Genomic DNA, 25,363 nt, shown 5'->3' with positions numbered 1-25,363 from the left:
ATAAAATGCAGACTGGTCTTTGAGTACACTAGAGGCACAGGAAGAATCTGAGCTGCCACCATTGCCTCCTTTTAAACAAGCAGCTTTTACTATAGCAATACATGCCTGTTAGTTACAACATTTTACATTTATCATAATATGCATGTAAAAATTCCTGTATATTTTCTAGATTAATATTTTATGTTGTCATCTGACATTTATACAAGTAGAGCCCTGATTCATTCAATATACAGATTTATTATAGTTTGTGTTGGAAGCTACAAGCTTATTGAAATACTTTTGAATCCATTGACGAGTAAAGTTGAAACTCCATCCAGACTTCACTTCCCTTGCACAAAACAAACATTAATACTAATAGTCTTGCATCAAGATGATACACTTAATGGAATTTTTCAATATAATAAAATGATTGACAGCAAGGTGTTGTTTTTTTTTATATATATCTTAATGTTAAACAAAAATCGTATTACTGTCTTAACCTTGAACAGAAATTTCACATAGACTAAAATTCTACACCTGTAACATTAAATGAAACGTCATGGTGAACTTGCAAATTAAAAATTTGAAATTTTGACAGTTCACCAAAGGTATATTATTAATGTCAAACAATAATAAAATCAAACTATGTTCAAATAACACTATAGCTTCCTATATTAGTAAGAATTTTATTAGAACAATTTAAAAATCTTGGTAATGTAAAAATAATGATTTTAATTATAATATACAGTTACAAATTTGGTTAATTTATCAACATGAAAAAATATTATCGGCATTTATCAATCAAAAATGAGATATACAAACAGCATTAAATAAATTCAAAATTGAAACATGTAAACAAACAATTAAGACAAACAAGTCATGCTAAAGATTTTAAATGTGAAACATATTATACACATTCCAATTCAAGAAAACATTAATAGTTATCCTAACCCCAAGTTCCGAAATTCTTTTATGTTTACGGTTTTGTTGGATGTCTAGTTTTCACATTTGAATTGTCTAAATTAATGCAAAAGGATTTAAAATATCATAATGCTTTATATAATGAGTAACTAGCAGTGAATAGTCTTGTTGAATTGGCCGGGCTCTTTGCAATCCAACTTGTGCGTTAGGTTTTGATTGTGACGAAATAAGTCATTTGTTGAGAAGACAATGTTTGTAAGTGTAAAGGTCAATTGTTGAGAAGACAATGTTTGTAAGTGTAAAGGTCAATGAACAGATAAAAATACAAATAATAATAATTCTTTAAGAGTGGGGCTGGTTTTTTCTTCTATAATTCAAGCAGATTTTACATTTTATCGACATTTTTATATCATCAATTATTCAATTATTGATAAATCACTATTATAACAATCTTTTAAAACATATTACTAATTCAATGCAACATGGCCAAAAGAAATGAGCCTTGTCATTTTAACTATCATAATTTAATTTTTTTTTAAAAATCTGTGTTACACACCTTAAAATTCTTACATGCATCATGCAGAAGACATTTTAAACATAAAAGATATTCTAAATAACTGCATCAAGCTACACAATAATACATATTTCACTTTATAACATGTTCCAATATTCAATCTACAATATTTCAAGTTTACAGTCTAAATTAAATTTAAAGCACCAAGTTTCAACTATATTAAAGGAAATAGCTACCTGTACACATCAATGCTACTTTGAAGTTGACAGGAAATTAAAAAACCTAAAATTCTACTAAATGAGGTCAGGACTTTTCCCCCTTCTATAGCTGGGGCCATTAATACAAAAATTCTTTAAAATCATGCAGTTTTCCCCAAAAATTGAATTGACATCAAGTTTTTTCTTCCCCCTTTTACAATAATGCATATGTTTCCCTAAAATTAGGGGAAGGGCTGCTTCCCCAGACTGCGAAAAAAGCCTAGGAGGTATTAAATCATGTACAAGCCTGAAAAAAGCCCGTGTTGGTAACTGTAAAATATGTTGCAAATCAATCACAAATAGCCCCCCTCCCCTCATATTTTATACAAAACTAATTTCTAAATATTATGACTTAAATTTTTTTCTACATTTCATACACAATTAATACATTCTAAAATATGACTTTCTCTAATGTATTTAAGTGGTTTGAACACATTAAGATTTAATTCACATAAGACAGAAACAATTTGCTAGGAAACAATTATAGCACTATTTGTGGGCACATTATCATCTATCTGCCAGCATCATATCCCGGGAAGAATTTAAGAAGAATATCGGAGAGAACTGTGTTAACGGGCATTTTATAGTCTTTGCCTAACTCTGTTCTACAAGCTGGACAGGTAGTCACGTCTGCTTTAAATGATCGCTGAATACACGTCTATGAAAAATAGAAATCAAAACAATGAATAATATCATAAATGTTTTTACAACAGTGTATGCAACAAAATTGGTCAAATTTCCAACATAAATAATGTTGTAGATGCTCCTGGAGTTTTATTTCAATTGATACCAAAACAGAACTATCAACCTACAAGCTAGCTTGAAAGCTTTTTTTACATGCAAATAAATTCAACAGCTCTGGGATTTAAACCCACAGAGGTGACAGGCAAGTGGTTCATAGTTAGTGACCTTATCAACCTGGCAATGGAGGCCCAAACATCTATGCAAATGTTTTAATACAATTAATATATCAATGTTTTTTTTTTGTGGGGTTGGGTTTTTAGTAACACCAACACTGAAGCTATTATGTGGGAGAAAGATATGCTTCTCCATGCATTATTTGAGCCGCGTCACGACAAAACCAACATAATGCGTTTGCGACCAGCATGGATCCAGACCAGCCTGCGCATCCGCGCAGTCTGATCAGGATCTATGCTGTTTGCTAACAAACCCTATAACAAGTAGTGCAACTGATAGCGAACAGCATGGATCCTGATCAAACTGCGCGGATGCGCAGGCTGGTCTGGATCCATGCTGGTCACAAACGCATTATGTTGGTTTTGTCATGGCGCGGCTCATTTCAGGCTGAGGCACAAACAGGGACCGGAGTAGAACCACTGACATTCTGTAAGCTAACTGGATAACTTTCTAACATGAAATAAATCAGCATCTGAATCATAATTCTAGCTTACACCAGTGATGAGATATCAATATAGCTAATTTCATATCAAAATATAGAGTCTAAGGAAACAATAATAATTGGTCAATACTTTCTGAAGCTCCTTTTTTGAAAAAATGTTACTGTTTTTTTGTCCCTCCCCTTCCATCCCCCATACAATGATTTAGCTCTCACTAATTAGTAACTGTTCATGACAAATCTTTAATAATAACAATTAAAATTAATCAAAACAGTTAATGGAATATCGCACACGTTTAAAAAGAAATACTTTTAGAATGCATTAAACATTGTGCTTACCTTGCACATATTGTGTTGACAAGTTGTTGTAACGGGTTTGAATGTCAAGTCCTGACAACAGATACATGTAAATAACTCTTCAATTTTCTGTAAAAATTTCTGTAAAATAAGGTAGCATAATTATCAAGTCAGTTTATACAGGTTTTTTTTTTCTTTTTCAAATTATGTAAAAAGAGTCCCCAATTTTAAGCTGCATGACTCCAGAAGAGTCAAAATATTTAGAGAAAATTAAGCACTAGGAAAATGTACCAAGATTTAAAGAAAATTAAAAAGATTTAAGACTCAAGTAATTATTCATTAAAATGATGTGTTGAAAATTTTTTTGTTCAAGAAAAAAACTGCTCATACCAATGAGAAAAGTTATTTTAAGAATTATCAAAGTATTTACCATTTACCTTTGTGATATAAATAGGTCTATAAATGGAAGGCAATAAAAACACTCCACAAATGATGTTCTTCAAGAAGTCAATACTTTCTACATATGTTCTGAAGATTTTTGGTTCTGATAAATCCAAATGGCATCAAACTTATTTAAATGCATATGAATATTGGTTATTGTTCGGCATATTCAAGAGGACAAAATAATGACGCAAGATGATTTGCAGCTTTCCAAAAATCAGACACAATTATCACTGCCATGATAAAATTTAAAGAAATTTTCCCATTAGTTAAAACATTTACTTAAGCTCGACTGTGAAGAAAACTTGTAACTTAAATGAACCAATCTTAAATCTGTTTCCTGTAACATGAGGTAACATGGTCATGACCTCAGAAGGGCTCAAACCCATGATTGCCGAGTTTAAGAGGCAGTCACCTTAATATATATCATTGTAAATTGGACACATTAACTCTGCCATAGTAATTTTTTTGTAAACCAAATCTATGCAAATCTTTACCTGTCCACCCTCTTTTGTAAATTCACGAGCTTCATCCCAGAGTTTCTTGTTCTCTTTGTCTTGTTTAATCAGTTTAGATACAGCATCGTCAATCTTGTATGCAGCAACTTTCTTCACCTTCTTGCTTGGACTGTTTTCTATATATAACAAATACAGCTATAAATGAGCCGCATCATGACAAAACCATAGTGCGTTTGCGACCAGCATGGATCCAGACCAGCCTGCGCATCCGTGCAGTCTTATCAGGATCCATGCTGTTCGCTATCAGTTTCTCTACTTGTAATAGGGTTGGTAAGCGAACAGCATGGATCCTGATCAGACTGCGCGGATGCGCAGACTGGTCTGGATCCATGCTGGTCGCAAACCCATTATGTTGGTTTTGTCATGTCGCGGCTCAAATATGTTTCATCATCATGACATTGTGTTTTATTTATAAAGCCATTTGTTGTATCTTTGAATGAAACAAAGAGTGTTGAGATTAAAGCCTTCATTATCTTCAGAAACTGGATACAAAACTTATATGACAAAATGCCTACCTGCAGATAATCCCTTTAATATGCTAACAATCAAAGACTTACACCAGAGATTAAATTGAATTTAAAGGGTTTTTTACCATTTTTTTGTTAACACAAAAACATTCAAAATTTCATTTAATGTCTTAGTAAAACTAAACAACCTATATCATACTTCCATGGACATTCCATCTTATTCTTTACATTTACAAAGTTACAACAGTGCTTTACCTTTTATACATTTACAATTATTTTCATGAATTCAAAGAACAAGAATTTTTACCTTCATTTTCCTCGCTGTTATTACGTTTACGTTTCCCCTTGCCTTTACCTTTAGGAGTATCAGACTCTTCCTTTTCTTTTTCTTTCAGGGCCTGGGCCTCTAGGTAGCCTTCTGGATACTAAAAATAGAACAGCAGCATATTTCCTTCTATAATATTTCCGTTTAAAGGTGTTTATTTTGTTTGTTCGGTTTTATTTGGTTTGTTATTTTTTTACTGCTGATTTTAACACATTATTTTTGGTCATATCTAGGTGGTCAGCATGCCTAACCTATTTTCTAGTTAGGCAACTAACATGTAATTGTCAATTTCCACACAAGCGACCAAGAATTAATCCCATTCGATTTCTGAACCAATAGCTAGAGACAAACAACCATTAGGCCCAATGCTGCAGATCCATTATTTGAGAGTTTAAGTCATATTAACAATGTAAAGGTTATATGACCACTTTCAAACTTTAGTGAAGGAAAACCTCAAGATGCCAATTTATGTATTATGTAAGGCACAAAAGGGTGGAACAATCTTCCATAATCTAACTGCATACATTTCTAAATCAATATGCCATAATTTTTGCAACAGACCTGACATATTTTAGAATTTTACCAAATTTCAATCATTCTATGAAACCAACAAATAAAGACAAACCTAATAAATGCCATAACACCAAAAAGTATGGATACCTGCATAACTAATCCAAGCTGCTTTGTTCTTTTCTTGCCTTCAGCAGTCCATGGAGCCGGGGTTGGATCATCTCTTTGCATTAAATAACGCCAGACTAAGAAACCAGATTGACCCTTTTGTGGCCAGTACTTTACTATCTGTAATGAAAATTAAATACACATTAATACATCTTGATCCTCAAACTACATAACTTTGCTTTTGTTTTAGGCCCATTTCAAAAATACACCAATGAAGTTGTTAGGGGGATTTTAAGTGTAACAGGAGGGTGAAAAATACCTAGTGTATAATTTCTGTCAAGTGTACTGTCAAGTGTTAAACACACTGATTTTCCACAGCTAGCTACTAAGGTACTTTTCCCCAATATCTCCTCCAGAATTAAAAGCAGTTAAAGATCAAATATTAATTTAACTATAACACAAGCTGGTTGACAGTTTTGCAAAAGAGAAAAATATTGGTTATCAGAGTGGTGCTTAACAATAAATCGAACTCTGTACTAGTTAGTGCATTTGCCAAATAAAATGACAAACGCAAAATGCATTTTTTTTAAAAACATTATTCAAACCTTATAAATGCCATCGTATCTGTTTCCCTCTTCAGGAGCATATTCAGAGTGTTTAGCCAGCTTACAGTTTCTCACTACCCTCACAGGTTTGCCTTTCCTCCAATCTTTTGATGTACTTCCATTTTTATTGTCTAAAGGTGCATTGCAATTGATTGCAAGAGCTCTGAGTAGAAAATACAAATCATAAAATTATTTTTAAGCATTAAACAAATCTGGGGATGTTCCAAAATTCAAAATTTTACCAGTTCATGTATAATGTTGAATTTTGCATAAGGTGATTCTAGTTAGCTTGGACGGTAGCTTACCACTACCATTCATGAACAGGCTCAATCAAGCCAGGCTTGCAATATTTTCCGATTTTGTTCTTCCCTATTTTACATTTGACATTTTTTATTCCAAAAATCAAATAGTTTTTTTTTTGAGAAACAAAAACCTTGACATATTTGATACATCAACATAAAAATTTGACAATTGACTAATCAAGTACATCTGTTTTTTCACCTGTTCATTCTAGTAAGGGTTTGGTCGCATGATTGTTCTGCTGTTCGTTTATTTCCTGACAAGTCACGCCCTCCACTACCAGTGTAAAAGAACGACTCACCATTATCCTGCAAAAAAAGGGGTTTTTTTGGGGGTTTTTTAAAGTCAGTTGAACACATTTTTACAAAGCTGCCTAGAATTGTTGTGTTATTGCAGTATTATTATACTATTGCAGATCTGCTTTTTCAAAACAATAAATTACACATAAGGTTAAAGTCAAAAATCAGAATGGAACATGTATGTTAAATTCATATTCTTACAATTCAGATCAATACTAGGTCACACAATACTGTATCTTTAAAAGACTATAATAGAAATAAGCTTGTTATAACTTTTTTGTGTCAACTTCTTGTGTGATCCTTGATAATATATATGTCGTTTTATATAAATATTCTCAGGCTAAAAAACAAAGTACCATAATGTGGCCAAAAATTACTCCCCAAGTCTGGTTGAAATCCCAAAGAAAAGTACAAGTTGCACACACATGACTTTGTTTTACCCTGCCATACTAGTATATCAACATTTGACTAATCTAATAACCAGAATTTTTCACTTGAAAACATGGTTAATATTGTTAATAAAAATACTAAGTTTCTTTACTTGATCCATTTATATGTATATAAACTTACAGTATCATCTTCATATCCACCAGATAACACAATGGAATATGCCCCATCTTTTTCTCTACCAGCAATGCCTGCTACATGAGGTCTGTGTACACCAGCTTCACTCACCTGAAATATCACCCAACATTTCAAATTGAATCAGGGAATTCTGATTTTTACATTGAACATTTTCACAAATAACATTTCTTTTTTCCCCACGCAGCTAAGTAAATTGTTGGCATATAGTTGTCACTTGACCAGATTATCAAACATCTGGCAAATAAGAAGCACTTTTCCTATCATTGTATCATTCAATTCCTGCATTGCATGGTTGTTTTCATGTAAAACATATAATTCACAATATTGAATAACCTACTTTTTCATAGTACTGTTTCATGTACCATTATTAAGACCAAAAATATTCCATCCCGAACACAAAATAAATCTACATGAATAATAGAACAAAATTCTGGTAGTACCTTTTCCTCAAAACACCTGGAAAACAAGTACCCCTTTTCTATTAATTTATATGAAATGTATTGAAAAATAGCCAAAGATACCAACCTGCACCCTGAATTTCCACATTGTTCCCACTTCAACACCTGGTATTGGGCCAAAATGATTCATTGGAACAACTGAACACACTTTCTGCCTTCCTACACAAGCCATACCCTAAAAATATTGCATCAAATGATAAGACTTACAATTCTCTTTTGTTCACTGAAATATGACACCATTTTTTAAATAAACAGTCAAATTTGTGCAATAGCATTTGTGAAAAGGACAAAAACAAAATGGTTATCTTCGGTAAGAGAATCTCTATTACGTTTATTTTTTGGACTTGCTTAAATGTTTCTATGCATTCAAATTTATTGGCAGAATAAAAACTATTTTTTCAAACATGTACAAATATTTAACTTAAAACTGATAATGGGCATCAATAAAACAGCTTTTTCTTTAATAGTGTATAAATTAATTTTTATATTAATGAAAATAAGTTTGAAAATCATGGAAAACTCACCCGACCCCAATCCCTGCTACTGTTTCCCTGTTTAGAAGCCATCTTTGATTTCTTTTTACTTTCTTTCAGTTTTTCTCCTGCTTTTACAATTATTGAATCATCCAGCTTGCACTTTGGACAATACCTAAAATGATAACACATGCATCTTTCATTCTGCCTGTACATAAAACTGTAGCCTATCCCTTCAAGTTCAAGTCAACCATAAAAGAATTATAACTACCTTATTCATGAGAGAGACATCCTAATTAATATTAAAATTTTACTCTGTAGGACAGCGTGCTCCACTACGTGCTTGATAGTAAAAACAAAACCTTAATACTGTAGAATTTTCTTAGTTCAAAAAGGTTCATTATACTGTCAAAAGCCACATTACAGTTATAGGTCTTGGAGAGTGACCAATTATGCTCTCAAATAAATGTGTGAAGTTTCAAACTATTCCTGTAAGTATTTCACTGTTGTTTTGAAGATACCAACTTGCAAGCAAAAACTGCGCGATGTTGAAACATGGGTCAGTACAGCAGCTCTCCCTATTCTTTGAATAGTTAAGCAGATAATAAATATTACACACCATTCATCATCTTCTGGAATTTTGTCTAGAGGTGGGTCCATACACTGTAAATGATATGCACTGTTACACTCATCACATATTATTTGATTCTCTGGCTCGTGTTTCCCTCCGCACACGCAGCAAGCACAATGTTTACATTTCCTCTTAGGGTTGTCCAGACAGTGATCACAGTCGGGCTTGTTTGTTCCTGAAATACCAACAAAATATTGCTCCTTGTTATCACTTTAAATCTTATCCTTCTGGAGCTAAAAAACAATTTGAGTCTGAAGTCAGTATAAAGCCAGGCTAGCCTACACATTTTTGCACTCTGACCAAGCGCTATACTGTTGGCTGAGAAACTTCAAAGTTTCATCTTGATATCCCTAAAACAGATAATGGACAGTTCCGCAAATCGAAGCTTGACCAGTCCATTTAGGAAATTCAGCCGGTTAAGGTTTAACTTGTGACCCTCAAAATACTGTGTAACTGTCTGTATTATATCATTTAGAGTCATTATCTTTGTTTTGGTACTTTATGACAATTGATTCCAATACTTTTGGCTGCTTCAGATATAGCACTTTCCATTATTTTTATAACAGTCTAATTAAACAGTCACAATTTTCAACTGTCAACAACTTTCCAGAATTTTTGTGCACATTTTTTAGCCCTTATTACTAAATCTTAGTTAGAACATCAAAACTTTGTGACAGTAGCCAATCATCATTATTGTTTATAAGGAAAGTAAGGGTAACTCACTTTTTACAGGTGACATGCTTGGGTTGGCAGCTAAGTCTTCAGCAGTTAGCTGGGTACCAGCTACTTCCACAGCAAAAATTTCATCAACAAATAATAGGTTACAATTTTCTAAAGGTGAAAGGTCAGGCCTGTTTAAAATAGAAAACTTACATGTTTAAAAACCAAGTAAAACGCCAAACAAAATTCCTGAATCCTGATTATCAATAAATATAACCAAATATAGCCATAATTTATCAAAGCCTTTAACTGAACAATAATCGCATCTCAATCTTACCCTAGATGCACCCGACCCCCTTTCAAAAGGGTTAATTTTATTTATCTAACAATTCTTTAGATGTTGGCCTTTAAGGAAGTAGGAGGCATTATTGGATCTATCTATTACCTGATTCAAAATATCTCAAAGTAATGGTTACTGTCAACCTGTAGAACAATTTTATATAATATTGGCTCTAAACCATTTCTAAAGTCTCAGAAAATGTTCAAATCTTAAAATTTCTTATTCTGTTATCATTCGTAGTATTCATAGTTTTACAACTATAATGAGTACTAGTCTGTGTTTAAACTGTTCAGATACAAACAATGCCCCAAATCTTGACAACGCCAAAATAAAATTGATGACTTCTGCAGTATTTATTTTCGTAAAGGTCATTAAGCACCAATCTGGCTTTACTTATGGAGGAAAACTTCCCTACATGCATTATTTCAGGCACAAGCAGGCACCTGACTAAAACCACTGGCTTTCCATAAACTAGTTGGATAGCTCCCTCCCATGAAATAATCAAAAATTTCTGGCAGGATCTGCAGAATTTACTATTTTCACCCAGCCACATAAACAGAAATACTTTAAGACACTCAGAAAAGTTTTAACTGCTGACTAGCTACTCGCAAATTCTCAAAAGCTTCTATAAAATTAAGACAGCAATGAACTGAAGTTAATGCAGTAATGATTTGTTCTTACCCAAAATACACAGTAGCTGACAATTTCTTTACTGTCCTTGTGTCAGTTTTGTCTGTTATAACACAGTCATACCAAAACCCTCGTTCATCTGGCTCTTCTATGTTATAATTAGCCATCACTGCACTCCCTACCTTTACGTCTGAAAACTTAATATTAGAACGAGCACGAGGTCTTATGTCTTTACACGTAAGCTGCACATGATCATCTTCATCATAACTGAAACAAAATTTCATTAGAGTAAGTTTTTTCCATTGAACAAAAAATTATCAAAATTTGCCTAACCCATTTGGAAATGATAGAAGTTTATGAAATTGGAATACTTTAGAAAACAATAATTGGAAGATTTTTTTTGGTCATTAAGAATTTCTTTTGGAAATTTTCTCCAAAGTGGACCTGTCTTTTGAGAAGAATCAAACACCATTACCACATCAATTCATTCATGACGACTAGGCATTTTTTAGACTGCCTGGTATCTAAATAATTAGAAAATAAAAGAAATTACAAACCCTTCATATACAATATGGTACACAAAGCCATCATCCTTCAACACATTGTCAAATAGTTTATCATATGTCTTTATTCCTGAGGTTTTACTATCACTAGTAGGCGTGTCATCAGTATCCATTGCTTCGGATTTATCACTTTTCACGTTTTCATTAACATCCTTTGCTTTGGAAGAATTTTCACGCCCCTTTTTGGGTGTATTGTTTTTATTTTCAGCTTTGTTGTCTGCCGTTTTCAAACTGCTTTCTGACAAGACTGGTTTTATACTGTCAACTTGTTTCTCGGACTTATCTGGCTTTGAGGTAGACTTGGTGACCTTCATAATTGTTGATTCGAACCATGCACCCATAGCAATATCACGTGCATCTATCACATCTCCAATCTGAAATATTACATAAAAAAAGAACTTGATGTATAAATCAATAATGTTTCTTTAAATATATTAATATATTTATTCATGTAAGTTGAAGATATAAAGATATAACAATAAAAAACATACAAAACTTCAATGCACAAAGGGGCACATGAGGACTTCTACCAGCATTCTTAGAAAGTCGCCATATGAACTTTACAGTCTTGGTGTGGACTTTAAAGTCCAACAACAAAATCTATTACTGTCTTGGTGATTTTCCATTTGATATAACAGAGGCCTTTAAAAATTGTTATTTAAATCATAAAAGTTTTCCCAAGAATATGACCTTACACCAGCTTTTTCACTTCCCAAATTAGCTATTTAAATGCTTTTTTCCCAAAATCAAGAGGCAAAGCCACTGGCCCCTACTGACTCTTAAAAGCCCTTTAAAAACCGATTCTGACTTGTTTTCAATTAAAGTGATGAGATATTCATTTGTTTTACCTTGTATGTGCTGTCTTGCAGATCTATATCACTTTTCTCTTTTTCTTCCGATTGTTCCGGCTGAAAACAACAACAACAGCATAATTATAGTACATGGAGCTAAGTTATTGAATGTTGAATTGAATTAAAACTGAATCACTTTTCTTGATGAACACTGACACATGACTATTGTTGTGAACCCGGCTCTATGAAGCACTAAGAAAAAATAGAAGGCTATGAACGGAATTTGATATAGTATCAACTTTTGTTCTTCTATGAAAATTACTAAATTACACAAAGAATTTATAAGAAATACAGCGTTTTCATTGGATGACAAATAAAGCTAGACACAAAAGATTCTTTAAGGAAACTTTATTTAAACAATTAATATTGCTAATCTGGAAGAACTCACCTCATTTTCTTTATCTGATCCATTTTCTCTAGTGTCACCATCTTTTTCGGTCTCTTTTGTGTCCTGAGCAGGAGGAGGAGCTTTGATCATCAACTGGATGAGGTCATTGAGTCCAACACTGTAGTCAAATAGTGTGTGCCCATCTACAAGCTTTAATACAAAATGAATCAACATGAGTGCCAAGTTATTTCAAAATACATTGATGCATAAAAAAGTTATGCACTAGGCACAAAGTAAACCCTTCCTTAGACAATACTGAACATATCACCAAATCTAGCCTTCCCTTCGTTCAAATCCCAGTCAGTGCTGGAGGATTTCTCAGGTTTACAATAATGCTATGTGATTGCTGTTTCAGCGACCAACTGGAAAATGTAAATAATTTGCTCTTGACCTAAGAATAGCTTTCAAAAATGCCTTAATAGCGTAACAGAACACTGTGGAACCTCTATAGCAATGCTTTGACTGCGTTACTAAGTATCAATATCAGATTTTTCATGCTATCTCGACACTTGAAAATTTATAGCTTAACCCATTACTTCATATACACGCCTTTTACACACCCCCCCCCCCCCATTTTTTATTGTCTCAAATGATGAAAAAATGCCTTATTTAGGCCCCCAACACTTGTTTTTGTTTGAGAAATGTTGTTAAAAAAAGTGACCTCTTTTTCGGCGCGGCCCCCCAACCAAAAGATACATCAGGGGGTTGCCAGAAGGGGGATGTGCCCCCTTCTATTTGGGGGGTTTGAAGGGGGGCGGAGTCCCCCTCATCGCCAAGAAAATTTTGGACTTGTGAGAGGCTATAAATGACCCCAGATTGATCATAAGGTAACGTGTAACCAACGCTGAAAAGCATTTGACTCTATCTCAATCCATTGAGAAGTTGCAGCACTTTGAAATCAATTATAATGAAAAAAATCAACGCAAAATAGTGATTTTTGGCAATTTTGAGATGTCCCCTCGTTGCCATGGTAACAGAAAATTTAAGCCTGAGCATGTTGTTGCAAGGGCAATGGTCCAGTCAACATTTGTGCCAAGTTTGATTAGTGTTGAAGCAGTTTTTATAGTATTATAGCAATTTGAACTTGTAACGGGAGATGAAAACAGCCATTTTTCACAAAATGCTCATGAAGTAATGGGTTAATGAAAAAAATTTAAAAAATCTACAAAACAACAATTTTTCTTCAAATTTATATGACAGGCCATTATTGTTGTCCCGATTGTCTCTGAGAATCAATAACTAATCGGATCACCCCAAAATCGGCGACAATCGATAGTCCTTTTTAACAATCGATTATTTTAATGTTCTACTACCGCAGAATTGCCTAGGGCATAACTTTTTTACATAAAAGTCAAATAGAAGTTTCCGACCAAATCTCTTTAATTCCAGAGGATCCTGTAGTCTTTTATGTTTGCCTTATCAAAAAAGAAATACAGAAAAAACATGGCTAGTGAATAAGTGGGTGCTTATTTATTCTCAAAATATGGTCACTATTGTATAAAAAAATACATACAAGGATTGGTACCTTAAAAGAAAAAGGGCCATAAAAACTGCAAAACTCGATTATACTATCGGAAGACAATCGATTGTGGTGATCCGATTATCGATAGTGACTTTTGAGTCCGATACCCAACACTACAGGCCATGTTTAAACATGGAAAAACGCGATTTAGAGTAATTTCAAGTATTTTTATCATTTTCTGTTAACCCATTACTTCATATACACGCCTTTTTCACCCCCCCCCCCCCTTTTTGTTGTCTCAAATGGTGAAAAAATGCATTATTTAGGCCCTTAACACTTGTTTTGTTTGAGAAATGTTGTTTAAAAAAAGTGACCACTTTTTCGGCGCGGCCCCCGAACCAAAAGATACATCAGTGAGTTGCCAGAAGGGGGATGTGCCCCCTTCTATTTGGGGGTTTGAAGGGGGGCGGAGTCCCCCTCATCGCCAAGAAAATTTTGGACTTGTGAGAGGCTATAAATGACCCCAGATTGATCATAAGGTAACGTGTAACCAACGCTGAAAAGCATTTGACTCTATCTCAATCCATTGAGAAGTTGCAGCACTTTGAAATCAATTATAATGAAAAAAATCAACGCAAAATAGTGATTTTTGGCAATTTTGAGATGTCCCCTCGTTGCCATGGTAACAGAAAATTTAAGCCTGAGCATGTTGTTGCAAGGGCAATGGTCCAGTCAACATTTGTGCCAAGTTTGATTAGTGTTGAAGCAGTTTTTATAGTATTATAGCAATTTGAACTTGTAACGGGAGATGAAAACAGCCATTTTTCACAAAATGCTCATGAAGTAATGGGTTAATGAAAAAAATTAAAAAAAATCTACAAAACAACAATTTTTCTTCAAATTTATATGACAGGCCATTATTGTTGTCCCGATTGTCTCTGAGAATCAATAACTAATCGGATCACCCCAAAATCGGCGACAATCGATAGTCCTTTTTAACAATCGATTATTTTAATGTTCTACTACCGCAGAATTGCCTAGGGCATAACTTTTTTACATAAAAGTCAAATAGAAGTTTCCGACCAAATCTCTTTAATTCCAGAGGATCCTGTAGTCTTTTATGTTTGCCTTATCAAAAAAGAAATACAGAAAAAACATGGCTAGTGAATAAGTGGGTGCTTATTTATTCTCAAAATATGGTCACTATTGTATAAAAAAATACATACAAGGATTGGTACCTTAAAAGAAAAAGGGCCATAAAAACTGCAAAACTCGATTATACTATCAGAAGACAATCGATTGTGGTGATCCGATTATCGATAGTGACTTTTGAGTCCGATACCCAACACTACAGGCCATGTTTAAACATGGAAAAACGCGATTTAGAGTAATTTCAAGTATTTTTATCATTTTCTGTTAACCCATTACTTCATATACACGCCTTTTTCACCCCCCCCCCCCCTTTTTGTTGTCTCAAATGGTGAAAAAATGCATTATTTAGGCCCTTAACACTTGTTTTTGTTTGAGAAATGTTGTTAAAAAAAGTGACCACTTTTTCGGCGCGGCCCCCGAACCAAAAGATACATCAGTGAGTTGCCAGAAGGGGGATGTGCCCCCTTCTATTTGGGGGGTTTGAAGGGGGGCGGAGTCCCCCTCATCGCCAAGAAAATTTTGGACTTGTGAGAGGCTATAAATGACCCCAGATTGATCATAAGGTAACGTGTAACCAACGCTGAAAAGCATTTGACTCTATCTCAATCCATTGAGAAGTTGCAGCACTTTGAAATCAATTACAGTCAAACGTGTATTAAGCGACCGGGCAAGGGAAACACCAAAAACGGTCGCTTAATGAAACGGTCTCTTAAGACAGTCAGCATGATATAAAAGTCAAAATTTATAAATGACATCTTTTTTATTCGATGGGATTGTTTTTCAACTTCATTTTTATATAAATGTTGAATAATAAGTACGCTCCGATAATCTAAACGGATGCAAATGTAAAAATAACGTTCTGATATTTATTGACAAAATCAGTTTTGATCCATTACGTACATGTTTGACATTTTTTCCAGAATTTTTTAACTTCTCCGTTGTTTTTCCTTGTCTCCAACACGAAAACCCTATTAGTGAAGATGTTTTCTGTTGTGCATTTTTTCATTTGAAATAAACAAACTACATCTATTTGTTACGATTAATTTTATGGCTGATCAAGTTCAAGGTCAATTCAATGCAGTCTAAATGTCAACAAGCGAAGCGTATACACCATCTCAGTATGGGCGGAGCGTTGCATTGTTTATCCGATATTATTGGATAATACACGTCACGCGTATACTTAACTTCATTTGCATACGCTAAAACGGTATGGGAAATAGAGTTTTTCACACGTTTATTGTTGTGTTTTGATTGCTGACACTTGTGACATAACGAGGTGGCGTTCTCTAAAAACACAATTACTTGACAGGTAAAAGTGGTCGTTTAATGAAAAGATTGATGTCAATTAGGTGACTAATTAGCGGTCGCTGGTCGCGTTGAGCAAAAGTCGCTTAATACATTAAAGATATAGAGAGAAAATGATCGGGGGGAATTTAAAGTGGTCGTTTAAGACAAAAGTCGCTTAATACACGTGGTCGCATGGGCAAGTTAGACTGTATAATGAAAAAAATCAACGCAAAATAGTGATTTTTGGCAATTTTGAGATGTCCCCTCGTTGCCATGGTAACAGAAAATTTAAGCCTGAGCATGTTGTTGCAAGGGCAATGGTCCAGTCAACATTTGTGCCAAGTTTGATTAGTGTTGAAGCAGTTTTTATAGTATAATAGCAATTTGAACTTGTAACGGGAGACTTTTCAATGAAAACAGCCATTTTTCACAAAATGCTCATGAAGTAATGGGTTAATGAAAAAAATCAAAAAATCTACAAAACAACAATTTTTCTTCAAATTTATATGACAGGCCATGTTTAAACATGGAAAAACGCGATTTAGAGTAATTTCAAGTATTTTTATCATTTTCTGTTAACCCATTACTTCATATACACGCCTTTTAACGCCTTTTTCACCCCCCCCCCCATTTTTGTTGTCTCAAATGGTGAAAAAATGCATTATTTAGGCCCTTAACACTTGTTTTTGTTTGAGAAATGTTGTTAAAAAAAGTGACCACTTTTTCGGCGCGGCCCTCAAACCAAAAGATACATCAGGGGGTTGCCAGAAGGGGGATGTGCCCCCTTCTATTTGGGGGGTTTGAAGGGGGGCGGAGTCCCCCTCATCGCCAAGAAAATTTTGGACTTGTGAGAGGCTATAAATGACCCCAGATTGATCATAAGGTAACGTGTAACCAACGCTGAAAAGCATTTGACTCTATCTCAATCCATTGAGAAGTTGCAGCACTTTGAAATCAATTATAATGAAAACAAGAGCTGTCGGAAGGACAGCACGCTCGACTATTCTAAGTGCTTGATAGTAAAGAGCGTTGATAATGTTAAATTTTCTAAGTTCACAAAAGGGCTAATTTTATTTTATAAATTCATGTTATAGGCCTTAAAGAGAGTCTAATTATACAGCATCGGCTTGACTATTTGGAAGGTAATGTCACAAGGGTGTTTTATTGAGTATAATAATACTAATTACTAGGGATGGCAACGAATACCAAAATCAATACTCGAGTACTCGGTCATTTTTCCGATCGAGTACTCGGTTACTCGGATGATTTCAAATGATCATCACACAATATCAACACCGTCTGCATGCTACTATCGTTTTCTATTTTAATTCATAGAATTCGTAACTATAGATAGGACTGCAAGAAATACATGTACATATATAAATATAAACATAAGAATACAAATTTTCTTCCTAAAATACAGGTTGAACTTGAAGCGCAAATACGCTTCAACGGATAGAAAATTCCGTATTATGTTAGTGGCAAATACGGTACTATATATGGAAGTGCCGGACTATTTTTGACGTTGGTTCCGATCTTAGCTGAGTATAAACGTAGCATTTGGAAACGGAAACCAAAATTATAAAAGGCGTGGCTGGTTTTGCAAACATAATGTATTCATCCGTCGGTCATTAAAATTATTTCTTGACAGGTACTTTTCATTTTCTGAAATTTCTTATAGAAGTGTAGTATTACGAAAATCATTTATAATTCAAACGAAAAGGTATATAATAAAAGGAAAATTATGTTGTAGTAGCTTTCTGAGCCTATGCATTTATCTACTCGCAATGCTGGAAAATTGATATTCGGTCTCGCGAGATATCGATTTTCCACCGCTGCACGTATCAAACATAATATTCCGTATATATTTACGTTTTTATAATTAACAAGTTTCGGCTACAAACTGTCTAATATTTAAAGGTGATCAAATATCATAAGAGGCGAATGACGTAAAGGACACAGGACTGTGTTCAATTCCATACGCGTGTCAAACTGCTGATCGCCTCGTTAAACTTACGATATTATTTTCACACCTCTGCAAGGATGTTTTGATTGCATTTAACAAGTATTTGTACAGATACGTGTACATTTCCGAATTTCTGAACTAATCTTTCTAAATCGCAAAAAAGTAGAAACTAAATATCTTTTTCCGAGTAATCAACTATCAATTTTGTTAACCGATATTCGGACGTTCGATCGAGTACTCGGTTAACCGGTTACTCGTTGCCATCCCTACTAATTACCTATGAATACATAAAATTGACAGAAAAGGTACCAAGGACGTTATTAAGATGTTTTATCAAGTAAATCACTGTTTATTATTATGAATGCATAAAATTGTCCCAAAAAAGGCACAAACCCTTCAGTAGTTATGGCGATAACAGCTTACAAGCAAAACTTTACCATGAATTTTTTAAGTTGAAAAAGGGAAGAAAAATCAGCCTAAATGCAAGATAAAATTATGGATCTTTGTCAGTGACCTACAATTCTGACCCTAAATGCATATGTGAAGTTTTAAATAAATATCTTTAATAGTTATTGATATATGTAAAACTTGCATGTAAACATTAACCAAGAGACTAAGTAGAAAAGGGGATATGAATCAGCCTTAATGCAAGATAGAGTTATGGAACTTGGTCAGTGACATACAATTATGACCCTCAAATTATGACCCTAAGTACATGTGTAAAGTTTCAAGTAAATATCTCTGAAGACCTTTTTCCTTTCACCAAAATCTCTAGTTACAAAGGGGCAAATAATTCTGCAAATATTGCAGACAGAGTTATGCAATTTTGCAAAATGATGTACATTGTTACTATAAAAACAGTATTGTAAATTTCAATTGAATATCTCAAGCAATATTTGAGATATTTGACTTTACAAAAAAACTTTAACCAAAATTTCTAAGTTTCAAAGGGGCATAATTCTGTCAATATTGTAGGCAGAGTTATCCAACTTGTCAATCTGATGTACCTTATTACTATAAATAAGTATTGTAAGTTTCAATTGAATATCTCAAACAATAATTGAGATATTTGTCTTAACAAAAAACTTTAACCAAAATTTCTATGTTAAAAAGGGGCATAATTCTGTCAATATTGTAGGCAGAGTTATCCAACTTGTCAATCTGATGTACCTTATTACTATAAATAAGTATTGTAAGTTTCAATTGAATATCTCAAACAATAATTGAGATATTTGTCTTAACAAAAAACTTTAACCAAAATTTCTATGTTAAAAAGGGGCATAATTCTGTCAATATTGTAGGTAGAGTTATCCAACTTGTCAATCTGATGTACCTTGTTACTATAAATAAGTATTGTAAGTTTCAATTGAATATCTCAAGCATTAATTGAGATATTTGACTTTACAAAAAACTTTAACCAACGCAGACGCCGACGCGGACGCTGACGCCGACGCCGGGGCGACTACAATAGCTCTCATATTCTTCGAATAGTCGAGATAAAAATCAACGCAAAATAGTGATTTTTGGCAATTTTGAGATGTCCCCTCGTTGCCATGGTAACAGAAAATTTAAGCCTGAGCATGTTGTTGCAAGGGCAATGGTCCAGTCAACATTTGTGCCAAGTTTGATTAGTGTTGAAGCAGTTTTTATAGTATTATAGCAATTTGAACTTGTAACGGGAGACTTTTCAATGAAAACAGCCATTTTTCACAAAATGCTCATGAAGTAATGGGTTAAGGTCTTCAGCGTACCTGTTTATATACTATGACATGAGACAACCCCGTAGGGAAAGTCCACCAATAATCGTGCCAGGAATCTGACACGCTCATATTCATTCATCGAACATGCAATGAAGTAAAGCAGGGGTGCGGAATTACTATGCCCGACTCGGGACTTTTTGCCGGCGGACAAGTAGATTTTCACGTAGCGGTTGTCCGCGGGCAAGTGAATTTCTGAGCAAGAAAATTAAAGCAAAATGCCAAAATTCTTACATAAAATTGATAACGAACGTTAATTTTTATCCCAATAATGTTTAATCAGTATTTAATATGCGTAAAATTAAATTATAAACTACCTCCCGCAGCATGAATAAATCGATGTAAATAAATGCTATTTTCCCCCGTATGAGGCCTCTCGCTATTCTTGGAATAGGTCGTATCGAGGCAACCAACCGGTGCTTTAGTAAATAATGCCCATTGTGAAGGTCGCGTTGTAAAGTTATTTTGGTACGAAATGGACAAATTTGTCGTTCGTTCTGGTGGTGCAAAGCTGCCTGAAACACCCAAAGAACCAGAAAAGCGTAAATCTAAAGCCCAAAGAGACAAGGAATATGACCATAAACGCATGCGTGTGTTTAAAGATAGCTGGTTTAACGATTTTTCTTGGCTAAGAAAGGAAGATCATTCGGACAAACTTTTTTGTCATATTTGTAGAATGTTCCCGCAAACGGCGGATACGACCTCGGCCCTGTACGTAGGGAAGTCTGCCGCCACATTAATAAGAAAGGACACTCTTTCATCTCATCAAATATCATCTAAACATATTTCATGTGTGTCCAAGTCCGAGTTCAAGCAAAAACCAAGTAAACAAGGACCCATACACAGGGTTGTCATTAAGAGGCGGCAGGAGGCCAAAATGCCTGTCTCAAATGCAATATGGGCCGCCTCAAAATTAAGAAAACACTCTGTTTTGCATGATAAAGACAGAAATGACCGCCTCAAGTTCAAAACAAACCTTCTGCAAAAAATGTTAATGACAACCCTGCATACAAAAGTCTATATCTAAAGTTGAAATGCATGAAATAGAGAGATACAAAAAGCTGTTTAATACTGCTTATGCTGTTATAAAGCACAATCGCCCTTACAGTGACTATCCTTTTCTCTGTGAAGTGCAAAAGAAAAATGGGGCTGAATTAGGAAATGACCACTTATCTAGAGATACCTGTGTAGTATTCCAGAATTCCATTTCAAATGTACTATTAAATAGGGATTAAACGATGATCGAGTATAATCGAAAATTGATCGTTTAAAGGACCGATCGGCGATGATCGATTACAAGGTTAAATAATCGATCATCGGTAGTTTATTTTTTTGCTGTAAATTAAGTGACTCACTGTATTATAACAACACTCTAAATTAATTGCAGCTTTTGTTGAAACAATAATTTGCATTCAATTGAATATGAAAGCATACTGGGGACCATGGAGTAAATAGTTGACAGTGAGGGATATACTCTGCTCAAATTTGACATTAGAAAATATTTAGAATTGCTACACAGTCTATTTGTAAATATAAGTTAAACATGTTTTGACTTCACACAGAAGATATGTTATGAATAAAATTATTTTACACACTAAAGGTAGTTACAATATCAATATATAGTGTCATTAAAAAAACCTGACAGTTTTGAACTTGTTCCCATACATAGTTTATTCATTCCTTTATTGAAATTGAGACAGAATAATTTTATAGATTTTAATGAATTTATTTGATTAAAATATTTTACTCAAGGATGAGCATAGTATATCTGTAAGCTAGTTTATTTCAGCTGATAAAGTTGTAATAACACAAAATATAGAATATAAATGGAATTCTAATGAATAGCAAAGCATGATATGTACATTGTACATATTAACTTTGTTATTGTAAATATTTCGATTATATAATCGATGATTGATCGAAAAGGGTTGTTCGATTATTTTCGATGATCGATTATGATTTTTGTCCGATTAAGAAACCCTACTATTAAATGAAACAAAAGCAAACTTAAAAAATGTTAGGTACTTTTCTATCATGAGTGACTCAAGCACTGACTCTTCTGTAATAGATCAGGAAGGCATTTTGTTACGCTATGTACACCCTGAAACATATGAGCCGGTTACATCCATTGCCAGTATTGAGAATCTAGAAAATGCAAGGGCTGACGGTGTTGTTGATGCTATTAAAAGGGGTTTATTGAAGTGCAACATTGATATTGATAATCTGTCTAATGAAAATTCAAAATTGGTGTGTGTAAATCTTGATGGAGCTGCAGTTAATTTAGGTGCAAAGAATGGTGTTGCGAAAAAGCTGAGTGATGCAGTTGATAACAATGTTATTGTTACACACTGTGTGGCACATAAACTTGAACTAGGTGTCTTAGATGCAGTTAAGCAAGTGGGGTATTTGAAAAAATTTGAGGAAACTCTTAAGAGAATCTGTAAATTTTATTCTTTTTCTCCCAAGAGGAGAGAAGAATTGAAAAAGCTTGCTTCTTTTCTTGATGAAAGCTTAAAGATGCACACTGAAATTAAGGCAATTAGGTGGGTTTCTTCCAAGCTGCGTGCATTAGAAGCAGTCTGTCAGGATATTAATGTTACAGTCACACACATGGAGCAAATTCTTGAAACATCTAACAGGGCAGATGAGCTAGGACAAGCTAAAGCAATTTTAACTGATCTTAAAAGTGTAAAATTTGTTAAATACATTTATGTCATGCTAGATGTGCTTACAGCCATAACCAAAACTTCAGTCTTGTTTCAAAATAAAGATTTGTTGATGTTTGAGGTGAAGGAAGCTGTAGATACATTGTACATGTGTTTGCATGCAATGACCAATGAACCAGGTGAACACTTGTCCAAATTCTACAGCTTGTATGATCCTGAAACATCCCTGTTTGATGGTAAATTTAAACTGAATGGGTCTCTTAGTGACTTCAAAGATGACAATGACATTCACTGTTTATTTGATAAAATCAGTCAATATGTTCTAGAAAGATTTAAGGATCTTGACAACCCTCCATTGAGTCTGTACAGGGTATTTGACTTCAGAAACTGGCCAAGTTCACTTACTGAGCTTAGCACATATGGTTGTAAGGAAATTAAACTGCTGTGTGAGCACTGTAATGATTTGTTAACAGAGGAAGAGGTCTCCTCTATTCCAAGTGAATGGCAGACTCTTAAAGTTCAGGTATCCTTGCAAAGAACTTATCACCCCCTTGCAGTATATACATCCATACTGCAAAGAAAGGAAGATTCTGTTAAACACATCAGTGCTTTGCTGCAGATTTTGCTCACAATTTCTCCCTCCACTGCTGCCTGTGAGAGGCTTTTTTCTCAAATGAATCTTATCAAGAGCCCTCTTAGAACTCGCCTTACCCAAGAAAACCTGCAGAGTCAAATGAGAATTGTTGTCTCTGGTCCAGATTTCTCCATGTTTGACCCTTTACCTTCTGTTGAAGAATGGCTTAAGTCTGGTCATAGACACATACGTCATAAGCCACCACAAAAATCAGCCACTTTGACCTCTGAAAGCATAGCCTCCACATCTACCCAGGCAACTATTGAGATGGATAGCATACAGCCCATGTTAAGTGAAATTGTGAAAACCCTAGGTGGGGAAGACATTGCAAGGGAAAAACTGAAAAATTTGACTGATAACCCAACTAACGCCTGTGCCTTAATGTAACCCAGGATGTGTTTAACAGAATGTTCTAGTCTATAGCATGTTTACCATGATTCTATTGACAATATGTTCACATACACAATAAAACAGTTCTGTTTAAATAATGTTTGCTTTCAACTCTTGTATAATTGTTCATTTATAACTGTACAAACATGGTAGTAGTTATGAAAATGTTTAGAAAAAATGTTTGTCTAATAAAGCCATTGAAATAAACCTGTTTTTCACTGTTTATTTGGGCAAGTCAACTTCAGCTGCGGACAAGTAGAAATTTCAGTCCAACTTGTCCGTGGGCAAGTGGAAAAAAATCAAATTTCCACACCCCTGTAAAGTGAAGCATACCTTGATAAAACTATATATAATCTGTTGATAAGCCAAGGATGGACAAATAAAAATCTTATTACGAACATAAACTACCTAATAGTTTCCGACAGGTAAAAATTTCGGCACTTGGCCGCCATATTGCCGAAATGTTTGACCAAGTGATTACGAGATTGACCTTTAGGAACCCATGTGCTTCCAATATTTTTATAAATTACTTTTTTTAAAAATATTGAAAAAGGTGATTTACTGACTTTTGTATTCAATAAAATCATATTTAAGTACTAAAAAATTAATGAAAATAAATAAAAACATTATCTTGAATAAAAATATCGAAATCATGTCAACAAAGATGTTCTAAATATAGTACACGACTCTATTCTAATCGGTTCCCGCGAATGACGTCATACGAGGTCTCGCGTGGCACCTAAATGTCATGGCCGACTGTAGTCGGCGTAATTGATGTTTTACAGTTAAATAGGCAATTTTAATGATGGTATTAATATTTTGATACTTTTTTATTGGTATAGAACGGTATTAAAAATAATTGTTTTATCGTAAAATGCACAAGAATTGATTGGGTCAAGTGTATTTGCAAGTGAAAAATAAGAATAAATCAACTTATGTTATTCTGGTTAGGTTTCGTAACGGGTCTAATCCAAAACTTTAATGCCGCAGCGGCATCAGATGAAAAACAAAAATGTTAAATAGTGGCTTAAAAAGTTTTGGAAGCCAGAACTAGAAAATTTACAGCTGTGTCACACAGTATATGAAAGTGGCAATCTTGTGTATTTTCCCCACGTTACTCAGAATTAAAACTTGTATATAATACAGTACACTAAAGAAAATGGAATGAACCTTTTGTATACCCCAGACCAGGGTCCTTTCCAGGACGTGGCCCATTGATGCATCCCACTAACACAATAAGTTAGCAAGTCGTACCTTTATTTTAAGTAAAGATGTAAAATCACATCTAAATCTATAAAATAACTGAAAGACAAAATCATTGAAAATGGGGCATTGATCTTAATTTGTTCATTTCACCTGTTTTCCCCTATAAAACAGTCGTTGACTGTCAACGGGTGCGTCAAAATGTTCTACTAGACGATCTCGTAAATCTTCGATCTTCGTCAGCTTTGACAAATTGTCAACTTGCAATGATTTTGATCCATCGAAGGTTCTTACTTGGATCCACATTTTTCTCAACAAAAAAATATCTCCCGCGGAAATTAATAATGGCGCGAAAGGACACGAAAATGT

The 25,363-nt window shown here is 34.2% G+C and overlaps 1 protein-coding gene across 1 annotated transcript; it reads right to left on the bottom strand.

The window, feature by feature from the left end:
• Nucleotides 1-1,348: 1,348 nt before the first annotated feature.
• On the bottom strand, nt 1,349-25,363 carry LOC132743355 (E3 ubiquitin-protein ligase UHRF1-like). Its single transcript, XM_060731873.1, has 17 exons — nt 25,148-25,363; nt 12,478-12,627; nt 12,087-12,146; nt 11,233-11,612; nt 10,727-10,942; nt 9,769-9,896; nt 9,034-9,220; nt 8,466-8,589; nt 8,009-8,116; nt 7,469-7,573; nt 6,801-6,907; nt 6,300-6,462; nt 5,737-5,874; nt 5,059-5,176; nt 4,264-4,400; nt 3,368-3,466; nt 1,349-2,329 (listed from the first exon to the last, which is right to left on the bottom strand). The coding sequence occupies exons 1-17, from the start codon at nt 25,298-25,300 to the stop codon at nt 2,183-2,185; spliced, it is 2,520 nt and encodes an 839-aa protein (XP_060587856.1). The 5' UTR covers nt 25,301-25,363; the 3' UTR covers nt 1,349-2,182.

Source organism: Ruditapes philippinarum, unplaced genomic scaffold (genome assembly GCF_026571515.1).
Source record: "Ruditapes philippinarum isolate M1 unplaced genomic scaffold, ASM2657151v2 ctg982_1_1_1_1, whole genome shotgun sequence".
NCBI lineage: Eukaryota > Metazoa > Mollusca > Bivalvia > Venerida > Veneridae > Ruditapes > Ruditapes philippinarum.
The sequence above is the reverse complement of the archived record's forward strand: the minus strand, read 5'-3'. Positions and strand labels throughout refer to the sequence as shown.